At 38.3% G+C, this 21228-nt stretch overlaps 1 protein-coding gene across 3 annotated transcripts in view; it reads left to right on the top strand.

The window, feature by feature from the left end:
* Positions 1-21228, top strand: part of SHQ1 (SHQ1, H/ACA ribonucleoprotein assembly factor) — a 39612-nt gene that overhangs the window by 1905 nt on the left and 16479 nt on the right. For all 3 annotated transcript variants that reach the window (XM_090148447.1, XM_031605791.2, XM_090148445.1), the window contains exons 3-11: positions 755-819; positions 1595-1717; positions 2949-3100; positions 4031-4143; positions 5081-5208; positions 12743-12897; positions 14575-14628; positions 16454-16577; positions 18588-18708. In XM_090148447.1, coding sequence (XP_090004573.1) covers positions 755-819; positions 1595-1717; positions 2949-3100; positions 4031-4143; positions 5081-5208; positions 12743-12897; positions 14575-14628; positions 16454-16577; positions 18588-18708 — 1035 coding nt within the window. The remainder of the gene's footprint in view (positions 1-754; positions 820-1594; positions 1718-2948; positions 3101-4030; positions 4144-5080; positions 5209-12742; positions 12898-14574; positions 14629-16453; positions 16578-18587; positions 18709-21228) is intronic.

Here is a 21228-nt window from a genome sequence, read left to right as displayed (position 1 = left end):
ATGGAATTGTTTCCATGGATCTGGTATTTTTGTTTCCAGGTGTTAAGTCACCTTAAAAAGAGCTTAATTAAATTTTTACTTTTACCTGAGTATTGTTTTTTAGTAATAAACTGAGAGCTGAATTCTTTGAGTGCACTTAAGTCTTACAGAGTGTTTCTTTTCCCCATTGAGAGTCAGGTGCAATGCATTTTGTGAAGGAAGACTTCAGTGCACTCCTGATAAATCTGTGTGGTGTAGGTGCCAGGGAATCATGTTCCAGGCTTTGTCTTTTAGCAACTTTCTTGCTATACTATAGGAATGGAATGATCATCAGCTCAGTATGGAAAATTTGAGAGAGCCTTTGGTGTTTAAGAGCTGGTGAGCCATTACCCCCTTCTTATTTTCTATTTCCTCTTTTGTTGGATGTACTTCTATAAATATATTAGTAGACCTCAAAGGGTTTCATTAGATTAGTAGAAAGCTCAGAGTTGGCTGTCTCATGTCCTGTCTCTATGGGTTAGTTCAGAGTTTTTAAAATACAGAATCTTCCAAATGCTGAGAGACTGCCAAGGGTGGTGTGTCTGTGCTGGCTGTGACTTTGTCATTGATTTAGAGCCACAGAGAGATTTTACTTCCTGACTTCTGTTATTACCAACAGGAATCATGTAGTTATTTGTACTGCCTTTGGAATGTGCCTTACATTTTTATGTGCTGAAATGTGAAGTTGCAGAATTAGTTAGGCATTCAATGAGACATCTTTTTTTTTTCCATCCAGACTGACACTTCCTGGAAGAGTTGTGGAAAATGGCAGAGAAAAAGCATCTTATGATACAGAAAAAGGTATCATTTAATATTTTTCATATAGTTATCTTGAGGAATACTAACTCTTCAGTTATTTGTTTTCTTGCAGTGAAAATGCACAGAACTTTAGCACAGTGTATGATCCTGTAAAAAAAAAAAAAAAGCCTAACTTCTCCTGTGTTGTGGTATTAAAAAAAAAAAACTTCCTGAAGATTTGTTGCACATAGGCTATCATTAAGCTCAAATGACATGCCTGCAACTGTCCTAATCATGAAATGGTTCAAGCCCATTGGAGGCAGGCATGCCATTGTTAAAATATGTAAAATCTTCCAAGTCTGTGAAGAAGAGTAGTAGTAAGCAGAAATGAGGTAGTCTGAGACATTCTCTTCTCTAAGACTTAAGAGAGAACACTTTAGCCATACTTAAAGGTGGAAAGTGTTTCAAAAGGTACTTTATTCCAGAAACAAGTGTATTGATAAACAAAAAAGCCTACAAAGCCTTTGTTTCATACTTGAAACAGTAATCAGAAGGTAGAATAGCTTCCTATAGTCACCTGTTGATGACAATTCATTGAAGTTTGTTTCTGTTGGTTGTGTGGGTGATCACAGTTTGTTAAATAATCTCTTCCATGCTGTAATATCTTTAATTTTTGTGAAATTTGTTATGGAAGTTTAAAAACATGCCTGGAGATTAATGCATAGTAAATTGCTACTTCATGTATCTCAATTTCTGTGAGCCTATTTCAATAGAGGGGAAAATAGCATTTTTGTTTGTCTTGATTATTTTAATGTGATAACTATGTTCTGCCTTTAAGGGACTTTTACAATTCAGTTACCTAAGGAGAGTCCTGGGCAGTATTTTGAAGGACTGGACATGCTGACATCTCTTTTAGCACCGAGGAAATTGAGGACAGCAAAACCTTTAGTGGAAGAGATAGGTACGACAAAAACTTGTGTTATCAATATAGGTTCAAAATGAAATAGTTATGGAAATAGATCTCCATACTAATTAATAAAAAGTGTATTTCTGATGTTGTCTAGACCAAGGTAGAAGCACAGTTTGAATGAATGTGGAATTATTGTGGACTGTTGAAAGGAATGTCTTGTAAGAGTTAATACATGTTCTATCTGTAGGCTTAGTTATGATAACATTTTTTCAAAATATATTTAATATATGCTAATCCTCTGCAGATCTTTGTACCCCTCTAGTGGCTGTATGATAAACACACATGTGAATCTTCTGCAAGGTAGCACAACTGGTCTCTTGGCTTTAAGGGCAGAAGCTAATTAAAACCACACATTCTAGTGGATGACTTGCTTAACATAAATATTTTTCAGAAAATGTGACTGTTTAATTTTGTGGGTATCTGTGTTAAATTATGGGTAACTTAATTATGTTCCTCTTGTGGTTCTCTTAGAATAAAATCCAAATCTTGTTGACATCAGTGGAACAGTTGTTTTAGACATTGAGCATGTATACTCAAAGCTTTAGTTTTCCTGGTCTCTATTCTTGAAAATCTTTTAATTCTAGAGCAGGACCTGTGGCTCACTGATGTGTGCACCTGTTCTCTTAAACACTTGAGTAATTAACCTGTGATTTTTTTTTTTCCTGTAGTTCACTGAGCTCCTTTGTGATAGAAGCAATCTATTCAGTGTGAACATTTAGGCATGTACCACCCTTCAGGGTTAGGATGGAATTGGAAAACGAGGCTTGTGTGTTAAAGCAAGTGATATTTTGTATGTTACAGTTGGTAAGAATTAAATTTTTGACCAGGCTGCCCTTTGCAGAGGGAGGCAGCAAAGGTCCAACAATTCTGAATGTCTGTAGTTGGAAATTCGTGTGTTGCACCAATGGAGGAAACATGTTTGGCTTCCTGCTTTCTCACCTTTGAATAAAGTCTGCTATAGCTGATTTGCCTTCAGACTACCTGGCTTACTGCATCGGGAAATTCTCAGGATATTCTCAGTTGACTAGATAAGAAAGTGGGATTTGAAGTTGTGTAGTTCATGTGTTTACTTCTTTTCCCCTTCTGTTTAAGTTATAGTTAGCCAAGTGTTGCAGGAGTTTTCTTAAAAGATTAAATAAAAATGCTTATTTTGTTATCCTTTTTTTAAATCATATGTATTGCTTGCATAAGCTTTCTTTCTCTGATCATGCAATGTACCCAGGTGTCCCTGCTGATTTGGAGGAGGAGGAAGAGGAAGAATTTGACTGGGAAATAGAGCAGACCCTTTATAAGGAAGCTGCAGAAAGCCCTCTATCACTGCAGTGCTACTATGGATTTGGGAATCTGCGGTCAGGGGTGTTCCAGCGGCTGCAGGTACAGGCATTCTTTTGTTTTCTGTCATACAAGTTCCATGTACCTTCCTCTTTGAATGGGCTTCCTGGCTCGTTCTGTAACCAGGAGAAGATTGTTAGGTAACAATTCTTCTCCTTTGCCCAATTCTCAGTATATTTCTTTTATGGATTAGTTGGTAGAATAGGATCTTTAAAACATCTTTACTTTGCTCCTGTACGTTCAGCTGTTCATTTTTTTTTTTTTAAACAGACAAAAGCTAATCTTCAACCAGTAACATGCTAGGTAGGGTAATTTTCATAGCATACAGAGCTTTTATTGAAGTAGTGGATTATATTTCTTTAATTTTCTGCTTAAATTCTTTCACCAAGTGATTTAAGTAGTAACCATTTAAAACAAATCGTATAACTTTGTAAATCATTATTGCATGAATTGTAATCATTTAAGGTCTCAGGGCAGGATGATTGCTGTGTGGAGAAAGTATTTGTATACTGTTAGGATATATACATTGGCTTATTACTGTGAGATTTCTGAAGTAGTCAGTTTCTCATCAGCATTAGTGTACACCTACATACTGATGTTCCAAAGGGCACTGCAATTGCCTGTTGATTAATGTATGGTCACTTCAGAGTGGAGAAGTCATAAGAACAATATTTGATTTTTATCTCTTTGTGGTTGTGTATTTTTGCTAAACAGTACAGTTTTCAAATTAATGTGAAATAACCTGGCTGCCTTGTGGAAAATAAACCTTAATATAACTCATAACATTTGAAGGTACCTTAGAATTTCTGATAATTGCAACTGCTTGAAGTGTTGATGTTCTATTTGTACAATAGAGACTGAATTTGAAAGATATATAACAGGAAAATCAAACAATATCCTTCCTAAGCTTTTACTAAAGAAATCTTGCTAACTTTATCTGTGGCTTTATCACCTCCCTTTTGTTGCACCTAGGATGAACTTGGTGATGTTATAGATGTTAAGGATCCAGACCGAACTCCAACAGATGAACGTAAGATGAAGCGCCTAGAAGCTGAAGCTGCCAAGTTTGATCCTGATCACTACCTGTGAGTTCTGATTTATTTCACCTGGTAAAGGTACTTCAGTTGAAATGTATTTGCTTTCTCTATGGATGCTTGGGTTTAAAATAACTTTAGGAAATAATAACTTCACTTTTCATCTGCCTTTGTCTCCTTAGACTGGGCAATGTGGGATAGTCAAAGTGTGACATTGACACAAGGCATTCTTTCTTGTTTTGAGGTTACTCTGTTGCTTAATTAAGCTTGGAAGTCAGTTGGTACTCAAGCAGGTCTGCTGTGGACTGTGACTTCAAGGAGAATCTACACAAGCTAATATGTACATATTTGAGACACTTAAGGAAGGCATAAAAAATCAGTGAGGATAAAGCAAACTGCAGTCTGTGTTCAGGAGTTTGAGCAACTTTGGGGTGATTGAGAAAGTATTAAGAAATGTATTTTTTTTTGTCTGTCTCAGTATTTATGCTATTGTTTGACTTGAAGAGAAAGCTAGAATGATAAGAGGAGGCTTAGAACTTGAATCCTTTAATATAAATCCTTGCAGACTTAACATATTGAGATTTTACTACTATTGCTTTGTGCTGGGATGTGCCTCTTCCATAATTCACATACAGCACTTCCTTTTTCACCTTGCAAAGGCATACATTTTTTTTACTTAAAAGTCAGTCCTTATCTATGCTTTATCTTTGCTCTTTAGCCACACACCATTTCTCTCCAAAGTATACTTGCTTTGAAAATGAGCAAAGTTTTACCAATAAAGTCAAGTTTGTTGCTGGTGTGGCACTCTATGAGAAGTCTTCTCTTTGGAGTAATATCTCTTAAGGTTAAAGAACAGATGATGATCAGGTTTGTTCTTATTTTTTTGGAGTTGTATTTCTAAGTTTTGGAAAGCACCCTAGAACAAAGTTAAGTATATACTGTGTGTGCATTGATATACACCCACATGGAATTACCTTTTCTTTCCCAGAGCTGACTTTTTTGAAGATGAAGCTATTCAGCACATTTTGAAGTACAAACCGTGGTGGGTTGATGCTCATGAAAAAATGATGGCCTTGCAGGGAGAAAGTAGTCAGAGCCATGACAGTCATACGTCTGGTGAGAACACTATATATTTACCTGTTACTGAATGATAATTGCTATGGAGCCTTGCTATGTTCTAGGTTATCACTTTTCAAGAAAAAAAGTATGATTTCACTCTACAATCTTCAGTCTAGAAGAAAAGTATCCTGTTACTATCTTTCTGCTTTTTGAGGGACATTTATATAGTGAAGTATTTAGTTTGTGGTGTAGTGTGATCTCTTTGGTGTCTGTAATAAGTGTTGGAGTGAGCTGTTGTTAAAGGCCATTCTAGAGTTTCATATATCTATGGAAGAAGATGCCTTTTAAGAGTATGCTGTGAGCCTCAAAATTTCAGAGGAGCTGCCAGGGTCAGCAAGTCATGGCATCTGAATACAAGTCAGATCTCTCTCTCTTTTCACAAGTGAGTCGTTTGTTCTTGGTTCTTGTCCCACTCCCCCCTTTTTTTTTAGTCTAGACTTTTCAAGTGGTTGTTCCTTTCCTAGTTGTATTTTCAAAATAATAGTAGTTTGAACTGGTTTTTGTGCCACTAATAAATATGGTATAGACACATGACAGTGAGTTTGAGAATCAGCTGTGGATGACTGAACTGTTATCAACCTTTATCTCTATTTGATGAGTGCCTGTAGAATACTTTGTTTCATTTACAGTATGACAGATGTTCATGGTACTTACATTGTATTGCTGTTTTTATGGTTCTTAGTGTTTTGTGGAACATGAAGAAACCAACCCAGGGAAAAATGGGTTTTTCCATGGAAAAATGGGTTGGTTTCAGGCTTAGCAGATGACCTTGTAACAGTGCTGTTAACAGATCACAGATAACCTTTCTGAACACAATGATTGCAGAGAGTATTCTAAGCTATTATGCACGTTCTTTTATTCTCCTTTGCTCATTTCCTATACAGTATGAAAACACTGTTTCTGAAGTTGATAATCTGGTTAGCAGAGGTGCTGTAACAAATATGATATTAGTCCGCTAATAATACCTGCACTTTCACATTCCATATAGGAGTATAACAATGGAATTTATGTAAGTTCCCTGTATTTTACTGTGAATGTAATCTGATCTTCATTTCTGATCTCTCTTCAGTCTTTGAATCCAGAAACTAATTATATCCATCATAAGCATGTGGTTTAGAAAGCATTGGACAAAAGTACTACAGGCTTAAAAAGAATAGTGAGGATTTCTTTTGTTTTTATCCATTCACTCCTTTAGTAAATGAAATATAACGTTTGCCTGTGTCAAGGAATTTAAGAGAAATGAAGAGCTGCTGGATGGTTTTGTTGATAAGGACTATTTTATTCCAAATTAAAGTTCTGAAGGGAAGTGCATAGACTTTTGGACTTCTGGGGCAGCAGCAACAATAGAAAGTGTACAAAAATCTGGCAAGCCTGCTGATGAAGGTTAGATGGAAACTAGGGCTATGCAGAGGGTCACTTTCTCTAACTGATTTGTTAAAACCAACTTTTTTCTGAAATAAAGTTGACTAACAAACTTACTGTGACCTTCATGTTGCAGAGGCTTATGTGGTTTTGGAGATCTTGAGTAAATTTAACAGGAGTGACCATCTGTCTTTGGGTTGCATAATGACAGCCTCCATAAATCCTCCCATGCCCCCCCAACTTAGACCTCAATTTTGATAACGCTGTTTGAATGGTAGCAGCAGATAGTGATGGCAAGCAGCTAAGTAAGGACCTGAAACCAATGGAGGATCTTAAACTGGAATGAGTTGTGGTGAGAGAAATCACCATGAGAGGGAGTACAGGTTCCACTTGAAGTGCCCTTATGTGGAAGTAAAGGCAAGAGGGGGCCCAGCCTGCTGCATCTGGGATCTGATGAAAAACAGGATGGGTTACAGGTGTTCTTGTATTGTTTTTATGCTTTATCCAGTCAAAGGGGTTGGATAATCTACCTTACATGTGTGGATAATATGAGTTACAGATCCAGGAGTTCTTTCAAACTGAGTACAATTTGATTATGTACCTGAATTAATATGTATTCCAGTATGCAAGTGGGAGTGACTGAAAGAGGTCTAGCACATACAGGACTACTAAGTGAAAGGCCTTTAACCACTGGAGCAATCTTGCATTGTATCCCTTAGAACTGGGGAGAAATCTGAGTGTATTAAGCCAAGGTTTGTTATGTGCCTGAAAGGATAAGGAGGCTGTTGGTAGTGTGTGCTTGGAGTAAGAAGCCTTTCAACACTAGAGCTCAGTCATAAAGTGGAAAACAGGAACTGCATACTGCATTGTGTTCTAAGATGTGTTATTGAAGTGATGCGTAGTGATTCTTTGAGCCTGTTTAATTATTCACTTGTTAAGTGTCAGGACAAACTTATTTTTGTAATAATCAGATGCACTAGTTCTCTGTTTGTTTATATCTGTCTTAAGGATGTGGAGGACGAAAAATACAGCCTTCATGCAGTAAGGAGTACCTAGATTTAGTCTTCATGAGTTCCAAACTTGTGTCTGATCTGATTTCAATCATCTTTCTTGATGAGGTGAGGTACTTCCAAAACATTCAGCTTGTAAACAGACTGCAGATTCTGTGGAAGTTAAAACTGTTTACAACTCATGACTATCATAAGTGCAGTACTACAAACAGCTTGCAGAAGCATCCCTTTCTTCTGTGGGAGGAGTACCTGCAGGGTACTGGCTATAGAACTTGATGCTTGATGGTTCTCTGTCATTCCTTGTATTTTTTTTTCCCTAGATGTGTTAGCTGCCAGGCTGCTGTTGGTGCTGCCTTTGCAGTATCTCCACAGCAGAAGAACTTTAGAGATCTCAAGTATCTGCCTCCTACAAGTTCTGTGAAAATGGCCCCACGTACAGCAGAGCAAGTACCTTCATTAAATCTTTCCTACCATCTTCTAGATATTGCAGGTTTCATAAAGGAAAGAGATGTTATCAGTGTGTCAGCACTGCAGGAAGTTTGTGACCTTTCATACCTAATCAGAAAGTGAACCATTGGAGCACAAGAAACAAATCAATAGAAAATCTGCTTTGTTTATTCTGTTACTCACAGGTTTAAGTTTACAGTGACTTTTTTTAAGGCAGCATCCAACACAGGGAAAAATGCTGATTCTAAACAAAGCCCCTGGCATCTTTCTAGTCAGAACAGTGATGCCTGTTCTCTTTTCATATCTTGGCAAGAGCTTGAAGAAGAAACATGTTTGCTACTGATTAAAATCAAAAACTAACTTGATTTCTGATTTATCTGCCTTCTACTGGCTAATCTTCCCCTATATCTAATGCTGCCAGTTTCTGACCAGCTGAAAAGTACTTATGTAAAATCTTAGTACTGTGGCACAGCATTTTAGTTAACATTTAGAGCTCAGCAAGTTTTTTTTGTTTCCTTTGAGCAAGCTATGGAAATTCAAAACTTGGCTTGACAGGCCCCATGAGCTAAGGCTTCTGCTGGATGGCTGGACAAGCTGATTTTCAGATGTCCTTCCTGACCTAAAGTTTCTGTGGTTCTAGGAGGCTGAGCACTCAGTTGGCTCCTTCTAGGGAGCATGTTTCATCTGAGTACCCCTTCACAGCAATCTTGAGATGCCTGTGTTACATTGGACTGATTGCTGAATACCCCCAACCTTATCTAGAATTTAAGTGATGTGATCTTTATAAAATTTCACCCTACTGTAACAAAGTACCCTGTAAGTGTCAGACCTGCTCACCTTGTTTAGAGATTAGATTGTACTTGGGCTCTGTCAGTGAGGAATGGCTTGTACAAAATAAGAAAATGAAGTACATAGTGAGTGAGAGTGATCTTGGTAGTATTGTCTAGTGGTATGTTTATGATATTTGTATGATTCCTTTATATATCCATATATGAACATGCAGCAGTGCTGTTGCAGGAAGATGTGTGGTTTATGCACCAACAGATGTACAAATTATTTTTAAATCAAACTTAAGAAAATCTGCAGACTTAGGATTTCAGATGCTGCTTTTCAGATTATTGCTTTAATTATTGTGGAGGTATCATTAGACAAAGCATTGGTAATTCCAGTGTACGGAACGCAGGCTTCATATAGCAGTGTAGTAATTATGATTTTACTTGTTTTGATAATCTTCTGCTATGCACTTTTATTTTTGAAATAGGAAAACAAAGTAGGTGGTGATTTTGACATGTTAATAATTAGTTCCAGGCCTGGTTAATTTATTTCTCAAAATCTTTGAGGAATGGATAGATCTTTGTTTGTAAACTTGAATTATTTTCCCCAGAGATTTATTTTATTAAGAACACCTGGTGCTTTGCAGCAAGTTAACGAAACATCTTGTCATGTTTACCTTTGGGAGTTGTCTGATTTTACATCTTTGCTCTTGTCTAGTAGACTTGTTTTCAGCTGTTACGGTCCAGCTGTATACATTACAATACTTCAGTTTCTGTTCAAAGGAGAAAAAGCTCTTTCATGACAGGGATTTAATGAAATTCACTAAACTGAGTTTGTGTTTTCTACTTAAGTGTGGTTCACGTATATGTATACCTCTGGAATATAGATGTTAGGATATCTAAGATTTTTGTAGTGGAATGCAAGTTGTGGCTTGAACCAGTGATTGAGCACCTGGTGGGAAGGCAGGGCCAACCCAGGGGAGCTCAGGTGCATGCAATGTACCTGAGTGATGCAAGGGGTGGAGCCAGGATCCACCCCTCTACTGACCTCATTTAAGGGTTAGCAGTAGAGGCAAGGGGATTTTGCTGGAGGTCCCTGTGTGCCTGAGGCCTTCTGAAGGTAAGCAGATGCTTTCCTTTATTTCTGTGCCCATGACTGTTGCATTTGAGCAAATCCTCACTTGCTGCAGCCTTGGACCTTGCTGCTCTGCTGTCACTGCTGTGCTTTCCATTGTGTTACTGATTTGATAGTAAAACTTTTGAACATGTCTTTGCTCTCAGCATTGGGCTGTTTCTTAACCGACTGTTATCACATGGGTTGATTTTGATCATCTGTGAGACAAACTTTCACTTGAAAGACACTGATTAAGAGCAGTGTTATGTGGGTTCTCAGTGGCTTATTCAATTCTGAACATAATGATATGATATGTGGAGAAGAACAGTAGTTGCATTCCTGGTATGTGTACATCTTGACTGTCAGCTGTGCTGAGCAGGTTGTGTTGAACGTAGAGCCATGAGAGCCCTGGATAACTGCTCTGCATTCATCACAAATCCTGTTGTCTGTGATGGATGCTCATGCTAAGAAGGAATTATTTGTTTTTTTTATAAGAAATTGCTCTACTGTTGTAGTCATTGAAAGTGATCTTAAGCTTTGTGACTGTGATCTGGGGTAGCAGCCTTTGCTTACACACTTCTGACTAGTTTTTATTTAGGCTTTCTTTTTCTTTAGCTTTGGTTTCACCTCATCTTGTCCTTCCCTTCAGGGTGAAAGCACCATTTGCATATGTTCTAATAATAATTGGTGTGTTTGTCCAAGAAGGGCTTTTCCACAGAAAGCTTGCTGAAGATGGTATGATATGTGGAAAAGAACCTCTACCTTCAATATATGATTGAAGATACCTCTTTTATTCCCAGTTGCTCTCTTTTCTACCCGCCAAGCCCCTGATGTGGTACCTCCTTACACCTCCTCTGCAGCCACTTACAAAGTGGGTTTATTCAGTGTTCTTCTAAATTTTTTTCAGATGTGCTCCAATATTGCACATATACTTGCATGGATAGCTGTAATACAGATGAGGGAGGTGATTTGCTGAGCAATCAGCACATTTGAAGAACCTACCAAGAAGTTCTGTGGTAGAATATAGATTTATGCTCTGTGTTGGTGATTTAGGGGATGATACTGAACTGCGTTGCATTAATGGAAAAACTCAGAATTACCACAGTTTTACTAAATTGCTGTTTTTTATTTGATCGTAGCAAATGGAAGAGATCAGCTTTCTTTAGATGACATAAAAGTGGGAAGTTTTTTTTGTGGGAGCCTGTAAATAAATGGAGGCTGGCTCGACTCCAGGGAAACGTTCAGCTCGTAAAGAAGTTTCTGCAGGAATTTAAATCAAGTATTTCATGGTTATGAAGCCAATAGAAACAATAAGAAAGTTCATAAAGGAGAAATGCTCAAAACTGTTTTTCCTAATTCGTAATTTGATGCCTTGAGATGAGGTGTGCACGTATGTATGTGCCTCTGGCATCATAAGGATTTGTTTCAAAACATTCATAAAATGAGGAGCCTCATAGGCAGCTCCTGGGATAAAGGCAACCTCATATCCCTGAGAGCGTGGGTTGTGTGCAGTGGTTTGAGGACAAACATCTCTAACATGTTTGTGTTCATCTCCCTATCCTAAGGATGACCAACAAGGGATGGAAGAAGCAGCTTGGTTGTCTGGTTTAAGTGTCTAGGTAGAGCAGGGGCAGGTTCTGGTGTTGCTGATGCTTGCTCATATAAAGAAGTGGGACTTTGCAGTGCAACAGATATCTGCTGTCATGCTGTAGCATGACACTGTCACTTTGTGGCTGACCAAAATGTGCCTGCTACATCTCTGGGCTCAGGAAATCAGAGCTTACTGACTGTAATGCCTGTGCTCCATGCTGCCCTGCATGGAGACCTCATAGCTCAGGCTTCTGGCTGCTTTAATTTTCTGAATGACTTCTTGATTTACTTCAGGTTTGTATGGAGGTGGCTTTTAGTCAGTTATCTACTTAATCTCTGCTGTTATTTTTAAGGTAATTCTGTCATCTTCTCTGAAGTGCTTGGAGTACTCTTTAGAAGCTTTACCATTCAGTATTCTCTCTCAGCTCTTCGTGCCCATACCACAGCTCCCTAGAGAACTACTGTGATGCATTATCACTGCATGACAGCTGTGGTAGTGGTGGTGTTTTTCTCTTTATGAAACACAGAGAAGGTACTGGGTGAGATGGTTCGTTGGTTTGGCTCAGTGCAGCTGTCTTGAACTGAAAGGGCTTTGCTGAACATAAACCAAACGTGATGGTTGCTGGCACTGTAAACCACAGCTCTTTGGAAGGAGCTGCTGTTTGTACTGACATCAGTAGGCATAGGATTTTGATCTTTTTTGTTCTCCTTTAGATGTCAGAAGGATTTAAGCAAGCAGTGTAAATGAAGCTCCTAAATCTCTGCCGAAGTCTCAAGGCGAAATTAATGAGGTTTAGGAATACAAAGAATTGTATCTTTCCTTTTCATCCTTCTGTTCCTTTAGTCCTTAGTCTTCTAAAATAAAAAATGCATTTGTTTTTGTTCTCCTGTCTTTATCTCATACACTGTGGACTTAAGGAACTAGTTTACTGAGGTCTCAGTTGTGTATTTGTCTCTGCAAGACTCTCGTGCACCCACGTAAATCCTTGGTGCTTTCAGATGGCTTCATGGTTGCTGGTGTGTACACACAGTACTTGGCAGGCTGGAACTTCACTTTGAAAAGACTATTACAGAATTTAATAATGAAAGTAAGAACGATTTAGACTTTTTTGAGTGATAAATGACTTGTGATTAGTAATGCCGCTTCTTAAAGAGACTATCAAACTAGTATGATCACCTCTTGAAATGAAAGTGTCAGCTTTACATTCATAATAATTATCCTTTACTTTTTGTAGTGGTCTTCTCTGAGGAAGAGAGAGAACAGCTGAGGAAGTTCACAAATAAGTCCTATCTTCTGGATAAAAGAAGTCGTCATCATGTGTATCTGGGTTTAATTGATATCCTTCTGGCATATTGCTATGAAATCTGTGTCAATGAAGGAGACAAAAATGTAAGTAATATTAAAAAAATAAAGGAAATGTCAGTTTTACTGACCTACTGCTGGACCCTGTGTTGTTGTTTGGGAAGCTTACCTTTTGAAGTGAAGTTCCAACCACTGAAAATATGTGATTAAGTTAAAATGTAAAGCATTATCTCTAGATTGTGGTGCGTTTAGGGGTTATTACAACTCTGAAATACTACTTCTGGAGCAACATTTTAGTTGTGCGAGAGAAGTGGAGGGAGATGGAGTTTACCAACAGTTCTGTTTCTTCCTAATTCATAGTGTATTGATTTAAATATAGATTTCATGAAATAATTTTTATATTGATTTTTTGGAACCACTTCATAACGAGTGTTTGTGCTGATTTGGATTATGGAAAAGCATACGAAACCATTAAGTCTGTAGGATTGAGACTGGGGTGTAGTGTTTTATATAGGCAGTCGTTACGTGTTTTTAACAAAACAGATTTTTTTAGACTGATCTAGTTTTGGTTTTAAGCTTGTGCGTTGAATATAGAAGAGATTTTTCAAAGTATGCTGGAAAATACAGTGAGTTATTTAAGATCAATAAATCTATGCACATTTTAAAAAATATATCAGTTTTCTTTTTCCTGGTATTCAAATGTTGGAGGGAAGTAGAAAGGCAGATGTGAATCTTCAGTATTCCAGTGTTTGCCTACCTCTTGCCCAAAACAGCAGCCTGTTTTATTTTGTGTTGTTTCCTAGACTTTTTATAAGCTATAAGAATGAGGAAATACAGCAAAAGTTAAGGACAGGTTTTGTGCAGTCCTTTGCAAACTTGTCTTTTTAAAGTGGGCTTGTTTCTCAGTTGCAGCATTGTTCCTTACATCTCCACTGCTATTAGCCAAGGAGATGTTTCCTCTGTTCATTTCATTGGTCGGAACAATTCAATCCTGATCAGACTGAACTGTGAACCACGGATTTTTAGAATTGCAGGCAGAGTGTACAGACCTGCCTGTTAACAGAGGGGTCGTAGGGCTCTGCACTGCCTGTTACTGTTGCATGATATTGCAAATGAGTGAGGAACTCATACCAATCTTGATCCTTTTTGCAATAGCTTTGTATTGTAAACGCACTGTCTGTCTTTGGCTTCTATTTAACAGGAGAACCAAGACATTGAGACCACACAAATCTTTACTAGAGCCAGGATTATAGATCTAGGCTTCCTGGCTCTGAGCTTTAATCATCCCACTAGACCACACTACCACAGAAATATTATGAATCTGCCACCCTTTAAGAATAATGACACTTTGTTTACTGCTGGCGTTAGGATCCTCTCTGAAAGCCAGAAGTCTTGAGCTGTTTTCACAAAGCAAGGCATTTTAGCTTGAGCTGTTTTGATGTACTGGACAGATTTAAGCTTCTGCGCTTGCTGAAAAGGGACAGAATTCCACTAAAATACTACACCAATCAAAGAATAGTTGTGTTTTAAAGGCTTTGTGCATGAGCTAGATATTCCCAATATAGAAACCTTTTCATTTAACATCTGCATTGCAATATAGTTTTTAAGAGTGTCCTGTGACCATTTCAATGCATGCAATATAATTACTCCTTTACATCCACAAAGGTTCTTAAATTGCTGCCAGAACTTTATCTTAAATAATTTGCCAGTGGTCCTGAATGTGGAATTAGATAATACTTGTTCTATGTTCTCCATTTAAATCAGGTTGAATCATCTTGGAATGTCAGGAAACTGAGTGCAACATTGTGCTGGCTGGAGGTAAGTTTAAAAAAAAATACATTTTTGTGCTTTGTATTTGGTGTGTTTATTTTTGGCCATATGTGGATCTCTCTACTTGAGGCAAGAAAATGAGCCTTGTAGCTCCTTGATCAGAAGTCATAGATCTCTTCCCATTTAACTGGCTAAAGCAGTGCTGAGTGTTAAGATGGAGAAGATGTAAAAAGCTGGGATTGCGATTTCTTTTGTCCTGTAAGGCTTACTCTGTTGGCAGGCCTCAGTCAAGCAGTTTATTGGCCACTTCTGAGAGTGTTGCTGCTGCACTTTTCTTCAGCCTTCTTAGTTTGTTGCTCTGCACTTCTAGCTTGCTCCTTCTCTTGGCTGCAAGTGAGGTGGCTTCTGGCATCTCTGTTCCACTGCGTGGCTTCAGGTTGTGTTGGAGAGTGCAGCTGGGAAGCCCAGAAGCATCTGCAAACCCAGTGATAGGAAATGTTCTTACAGGGCATAACTTGGCCAGCAGACCATTACTTCTCATGGGTAGCAAGCCATAAGGGCCTGTTTGTCCCTCATTCCTGGTAATACCAAGCCAAGTTCTCAGTTTGCAGGAGCAAATGTGAGATTTCTGCTGGGTTCAGTGCCACAGTCATTTCTAGGAGTGGGGGATGTTATATCTGGTAATAAGAACGTGCTTTGCTGACTACTGATGTAACAGTGTTCATCTGCTTGTAGCTAGGTGTTCTGCAGTCACAAAAGAGTACACCTGAAGTACAGCAATTACCCAAGTCTTGAATTTCTTCAGTTCTGTGTCCTAGCACAGAGGATGAGTGCACACATCTCCTTCAGTAACGTAGCAGTTCTTGGCGCAGCCTGTGCCAACAGTATACTTCACACCCAGCAAATGCAGTCTCCTGGCACCAAGCTGTTAATATCTATATCTGTTCCACTAACCATGTAGAGGCGGGTGTTTGCATCAATCTGTAAACAAGATTGCCTCAGCTATGGGCTGTTGGAACTGACTGCTGTACACATACACACCTTAGGCTCTAAATGTTAAATAATAAAATAGAAATGATTGAAATGATTGAGATCCTTATGGGTGATCCATTAAAATGAAAAGTGGGCTGAGGTACGTAGTCATAGAATGCAAAAAAGTGCTCACTGACAGCAAAGTATTTTTATTAATTTTAATAAATTGTGAGCTCAAGATGGCATAAGTATTTTTATTTGAACTCATAAATGGAATAATTTTTCTTCTGAAAATGAAAGCTGGAAAAGAAACTGCTCTCTTAAGAGTGTGTAATAACTCACTAATTTGTCTGGTCTGAGTAAATTAGGAGTCTTCCTCACTTGCAGAGGAGGGCAGTGAGCTGCTTTCCCTGGGCAGATATATTTATCCTGGCTGAGATATCTGTAGCTTTCATGAGGCAGACTCTTGTATCATTTTTAGAGATCTTATATGTACACATGTATTTTGTTAATATCATGTGGTTTTAATTTTTCTATATTCTTAAAAGGCTTTTTATAACTTCCCCTTATATACATAGTAATGTGAGGCAGATGTAATTTATTGCTTTAATTTAAGGAATGGCAAAGGCTTAGGTTAGATGTTTAATGTTCCCTCAATTCTATTTTTAATACAAAACCACCAAAATGTATAGAACTTCTGTTATCTTGCCATGCAAACTAAATGTGCAGTATCTTATTCCTATTTTTAGTACGTTGATTTTCATCAAAGTACAGATTTCAGATGCATAATACCTAAAACTGCTTTTTGTTTACTCTACTAGGACTTTTTATTTAAAGAAAAAGTAGTAATCCTTTGTGTTGAAAAATACATGGACTAATTGAGATTTTTCTACTGCCACAGTGTTTCACTAGCATTCATGATGTCCTGGTATCTTTTGGAAGAAGAGTGGTATGCTATCCACTGTACAGACATTTTGGATTGGTGACGCGTGCCTTCAATGATACAGTCATGATACTGCAGCTAGGTAAGTTTGTGTTCTTCTAAAAATAATCCTTGTAATTTTTGGGCCACTTTCAGCAGAACTTGATGGCTGCATTCCTGAACACTTTCTGTTTTTGGGGCTTGGGAGATAATAAAATTAGTGTACTTACCAGGAAGGAGCCTGTAAAAAACACTTGTTTACTGTGCAGTGGATGCAGCTGTGGTCTGAGTTCTTTCCAGAGTTAACACAAATGTTATGAATATCAAGCATTTGGGACCAGGCTGGATGGGACTTTGAGCAACCTGGTCTAGAGGGAGGTGTCCCTGCCCACAGCAGGTGGTTGGAACTAGATGGTCTGAAAGGTCCCTTCCAACCCAAACCATTCTATGATCTCAATCTTGGAAAAAGCTCTGATCAGAGCTAGTATCTTAATTAGATGTAGTCCTACTGTGTTTTGTGAAGCTTTAGGAGAAAGGTCTTCCGAGAAAGCTAGAGTGTGTATATTGAGCAGGCAGGAGCTGAGTTTGGCTAGAACTGTGACTCCTCCGATGACAGACCTGTTAAGGCCCATTAATATCGTCTAAAATCATGATTTATGAAGACTTGTTGAGACTTAGTGTCACAGTCACTAATTTACATTGTTACGTGGCAGATGAGTAAATGTAGTGGATGTTGTAAATGATTCAGGCTGGCAGCTTGACAGCTAGAACCAAAAAGTTTAGCAAAATCTTAATTCCACATATAATTTCTTCTTAAAAGAGCGTACTTCATTGTAGTCAAAATAGTTGAGTTTGACAAGCCTGGCTTGACAAGCATTGAAGGTGATAGAATCTCAAGTTCATCACTTATACTCGGGATTTTTTCTTTTGCATTCTGTCCTAACTTTGTCAATTTCTTCTGTTCCAGACCAGTGCTACTATTTCAGTTCTGTTTGCTTTATGCTTTGCAGGTCTTTTCTCTACCCTGCCATCTTGCGTGTCTTTTCACTTTCATTCTCTGTCAATATTTTTCAGCCTGGATTTACTGAACAACAAAAAACAAATTTTGTGCTCAGACAGCAGGGGGAGTTCTGATCTCTTTTTTTTCTATATATTCTGTAAAATGTAACTTCATCCATGTTGAGGTTTCATAGCCTAGGAGGAGCCTGTCTCTTGGGAGGAGGTTATTAGATTCCATTTGCAGTAGTGGTTATTTTCATTTGAATGTTTTTCTTTTTCCCCTCATTAAACAGGGAAAATTTTTTTAGTGTTCCAACACTTAACCCCTTAGCAACTTTCAAGCTAAGGTAGGTGATTCCAGCTAATTGAGTTATATTACTCAGTTCTCTTCATAATGATTCATTGTCTATGGAGAAAAACTGACTGCGGAAGGACTTCTGTCTGTGGCATGAGATGATGTTCAAGCTTTTTGTTTTTGAAATCATTTATCAGCTTTATGTTAAGTGACACTTGAGCCTGAAATGATTTTTTTTTTTCTGGAGGCTCAGTTGGCTAAATTACTCTTTCTCTAAAGAGTAGAAGTTCTGCTTGATTTAAAACCATGGTTGGGTGCTAGCAATGGTGTTGCTTACATTGGCTTATGTGATTGCTGTGGTCCTGGGTACTGCATCCTGCAGTGGGCTGTTTGCAACCTGTCCTTTTTTAAGACTGATATTTGTGTAGACAAAGTTAAATTATATTTTGTTTTTTCAGCAAGGGAATGATGGGGCATAACTTTGTGAGTTACTTTACAGCTTAATCTGTATGGTTGTGCTGAAGTTTGGGGCAGCACAGTGCAGAGAAGAGGAAAGGGGAGGCTGCAGGAGGGGGCTACTTCAGCTGTGGAGAAGTACTGGCATGGCTGTACCTCCAGGCTGAAGTCTTGCAGAGATTCCTGCTGAAGTCAGGCTCTGTGTCCACATGGATGTGGATGCTGAGGGGTACAGTCATCTGACTGCTGTTCTGAGACTCTGGGTCCACTTAATGTTATGTGGGTGTGGGTAGCAAAATTACTAATGCCTGAGAGGGGAGAAAGATGATTTAAAAAAAATATCTAATGAAAATCTATTTCTAGGAAGAGCTGCAGTTTTGAAATGTTTGCTGGACATTCACAGGATTTTTAGGGAGAGTGACCCTGCCTACATCCTTAATGATCTCTTCATTACAGACTATTGCATCTGGATTCAAAAAGTCAAGTAAGTTCTGAAGTTGCGATTGGTGAGGGAAAAGTTTTTAGCATGTTGTATCTATGGGCAAGTATCAGTAAAACCAAAGAAAGTGGTGTGTCATATAAATGGAAATGTGTTTGGTCCTAACATGTAGTGATGTTGATTATCTGTGTATTCTTACAACATGGGAGAAAACAGTGCCTTTTTTATATAGTGGCATCTATAGAGGAGTTGTATTTTTATATAAGATGTGAATTTTCATTGATATTGATGGTTTGGGAAAGAAAAGCTGCTGGGAAAATTCGTGTTCAGGTTGAAGTTGTCTTGAAAAATAAATTCAGGAGAAAGTTATTTAATGCATCTTAAATAAATGAGTTGCAGAGCAGCAATATCACTGCTACATGTATCAGTGAATACAGTGTCTCGGAAGTCAGCCATAAAAACCAATTTTTTTTAAATACAGCAGAAGAAAATGTATGCTAGATATAAGTGACTGATGCATTAACACATTTACTCCAGACAAATACATTATGTACCAGTTAAGCAGAACTGACAGCTTCTGGAATGAGGGCAATTAAGTTATCTTTTTGTCATAATGACATGGCACAATAGTTGTCTGTCATTAGGAGAACAAGAGAAAGAGGAACTGTAGAAATCATTGCCTATTTTTAGGATCTGAATTGGGAAAGCATTTAAGCATGTGCTTAAGTCATTCTTGTTCAGTTTATCAGTGAAGCAAACATAAGCTTGAAGTTAAGCATGTTCTAAGTGAACAGGGATGCCTTTTTACACGTGTTAAAGGGAAGTACTAAGTTGACTTTTTTGTTCAGAAGATGGTTGGTCTGGTGAGAACAAAGGTTTGCCTTTGGCTTCCAGTTTCCCAAGGTGAGTGGCACACACTGTCCAGGGAAGGAAGCTTGTTTCATCTCTGGTGATTCTTTCTAGAAGAAAGTTTTGGGAGTGGGAGATGGTGATATCTTCATGGTCTTTTAATGAAATTATGTGTCACTCACTCTGGATACTTTCTCTGTTTTGTTTCTTAGCTGTTCCTTACTCCGTGCAAGCTTAATAAGCATTCTTAGTTTCCGTCTTCTCCATTCAATCTTAGTCCCAGGTCGCTCTTCAAAGATCTGTGAAGGGCTCTTTTCTTCCCAAAGAGATCGGGGCCTCTGCTTACAGTTGAAATGGATTGTGGGTTGTTCTTAAGGGAGGATCTGGGAACTTTACAGTTGAAAGCAGTGTTTTTCTCTCACCTGTACTGGTGGAGAGAACTCTGGGAGACACAGGTTTAGGAAGAAAGCCTGTCTCAGGCAAAAAATGTGAAGGGTATGTCAAATGGTAGTAAGAGAATAGCCTTATTTAATGGTAAGTTTCCAGCAATGGAACACCACTGCTGGTTACTAGCTTTTAAATTTCAGTGTGGGAACAAAACCTTATAGCCAGCAGTCTGCCAATAGCTGATTACAGATTTGGTTTGAGATCATCGTTTGGCTGTGGCTTAATTAGATGAATAAGTGAATGTGTCACTGGACTGGCAGAAGATGATTTATTTTAAGCACTGTGTGTCTGGAATTGGAAACAAGCTGCTGAGTAAAAACAAATGCAGGTGGCTGATAGTCAGTTGGATATGGTGAGTTTATTCAGGGATTTTTCCAGATAAGCTGATTTTTATTCAGGTACCTGTTACTTAAGTAAAAGAAGATTCCTGAAAGTATTAGTCAAAGTAAAATATTGGCAAGTGAAGTTTCATCCTCCAGTTTGCAGTCTTAAACCTAGTTTTACCTGCTTTTTAGGTTTTTAGAATCACAGAATCATAGAATTGCAGGCCTGGAAGCATCTCTTTGAGTTGCTTGTTAAGTTAATATTTTATCTACTGTGTAAAATGCACTGTAAAATTGTTTTAACTGTTTGTTGGTTTTGAAAAAAGGGAGCATGTTGCTCAGCCAAATCAGAAGAAAGGGAAGAGTAAATATTAACCTGGGTAACAAAAGCTATACAAAGACCTATGGAGGCAGCTTGTAGAAAGTCTCAGCAGGTGGTGTCAACATTTATGTTGAAAAGCCAGATGCAACCAGATGGAAAATTGCATCTTTAACCCCTGAGGTCATAATGACATGTCATCACTTCATTTGATCGCCCTGCTAAGTGAGCTTATCATCTGCCCTGCTGTCACTTCTGTTATTACTTTCATTTCCATAATAAAATTAAATTTAATTTGTCTGGTTTGCATGCCTCTTTCTTTCTGTAGGTCAGAGATTTTACAAACCACTGTGATACATATGGTGGCATCTCCAAGGTGAATTTAGAACCAAATTTGTATTGCTAGTCTGAGCTTTTTTTCCATCTTTCACACTTCATTGTGGTACCAAAAGCAGGAGACGAAGCAGAGATGATCTTTGAGGAAACCAGTGGTTGGTTGTCTGACAGCTGCATATGGGCTGCTGAGAGCAAGGGAATCAAATGTGGGATAATGCAGAACTCTTTCCCTTCTGGAGGAGAGTTTTGCCTGTGACCCCTTGCATCCTTTGTAGATATCAGTTTGCCCAC

This window comes from Phasianus colchicus, chromosome 11, assembly GCF_987193195.1.
Source record: "Phasianus colchicus chromosome 11, bPhaCol1.hap1.1, whole genome shotgun sequence".
Classification (NCBI taxonomy): domain Eukaryota; kingdom Metazoa; phylum Chordata; class Aves; order Galliformes; family Phasianidae; genus Phasianus; species Phasianus colchicus.
Note: the sequence above shows the minus strand (reverse complement) of the source record. Positions and strands in the feature narration are given on the sequence as shown.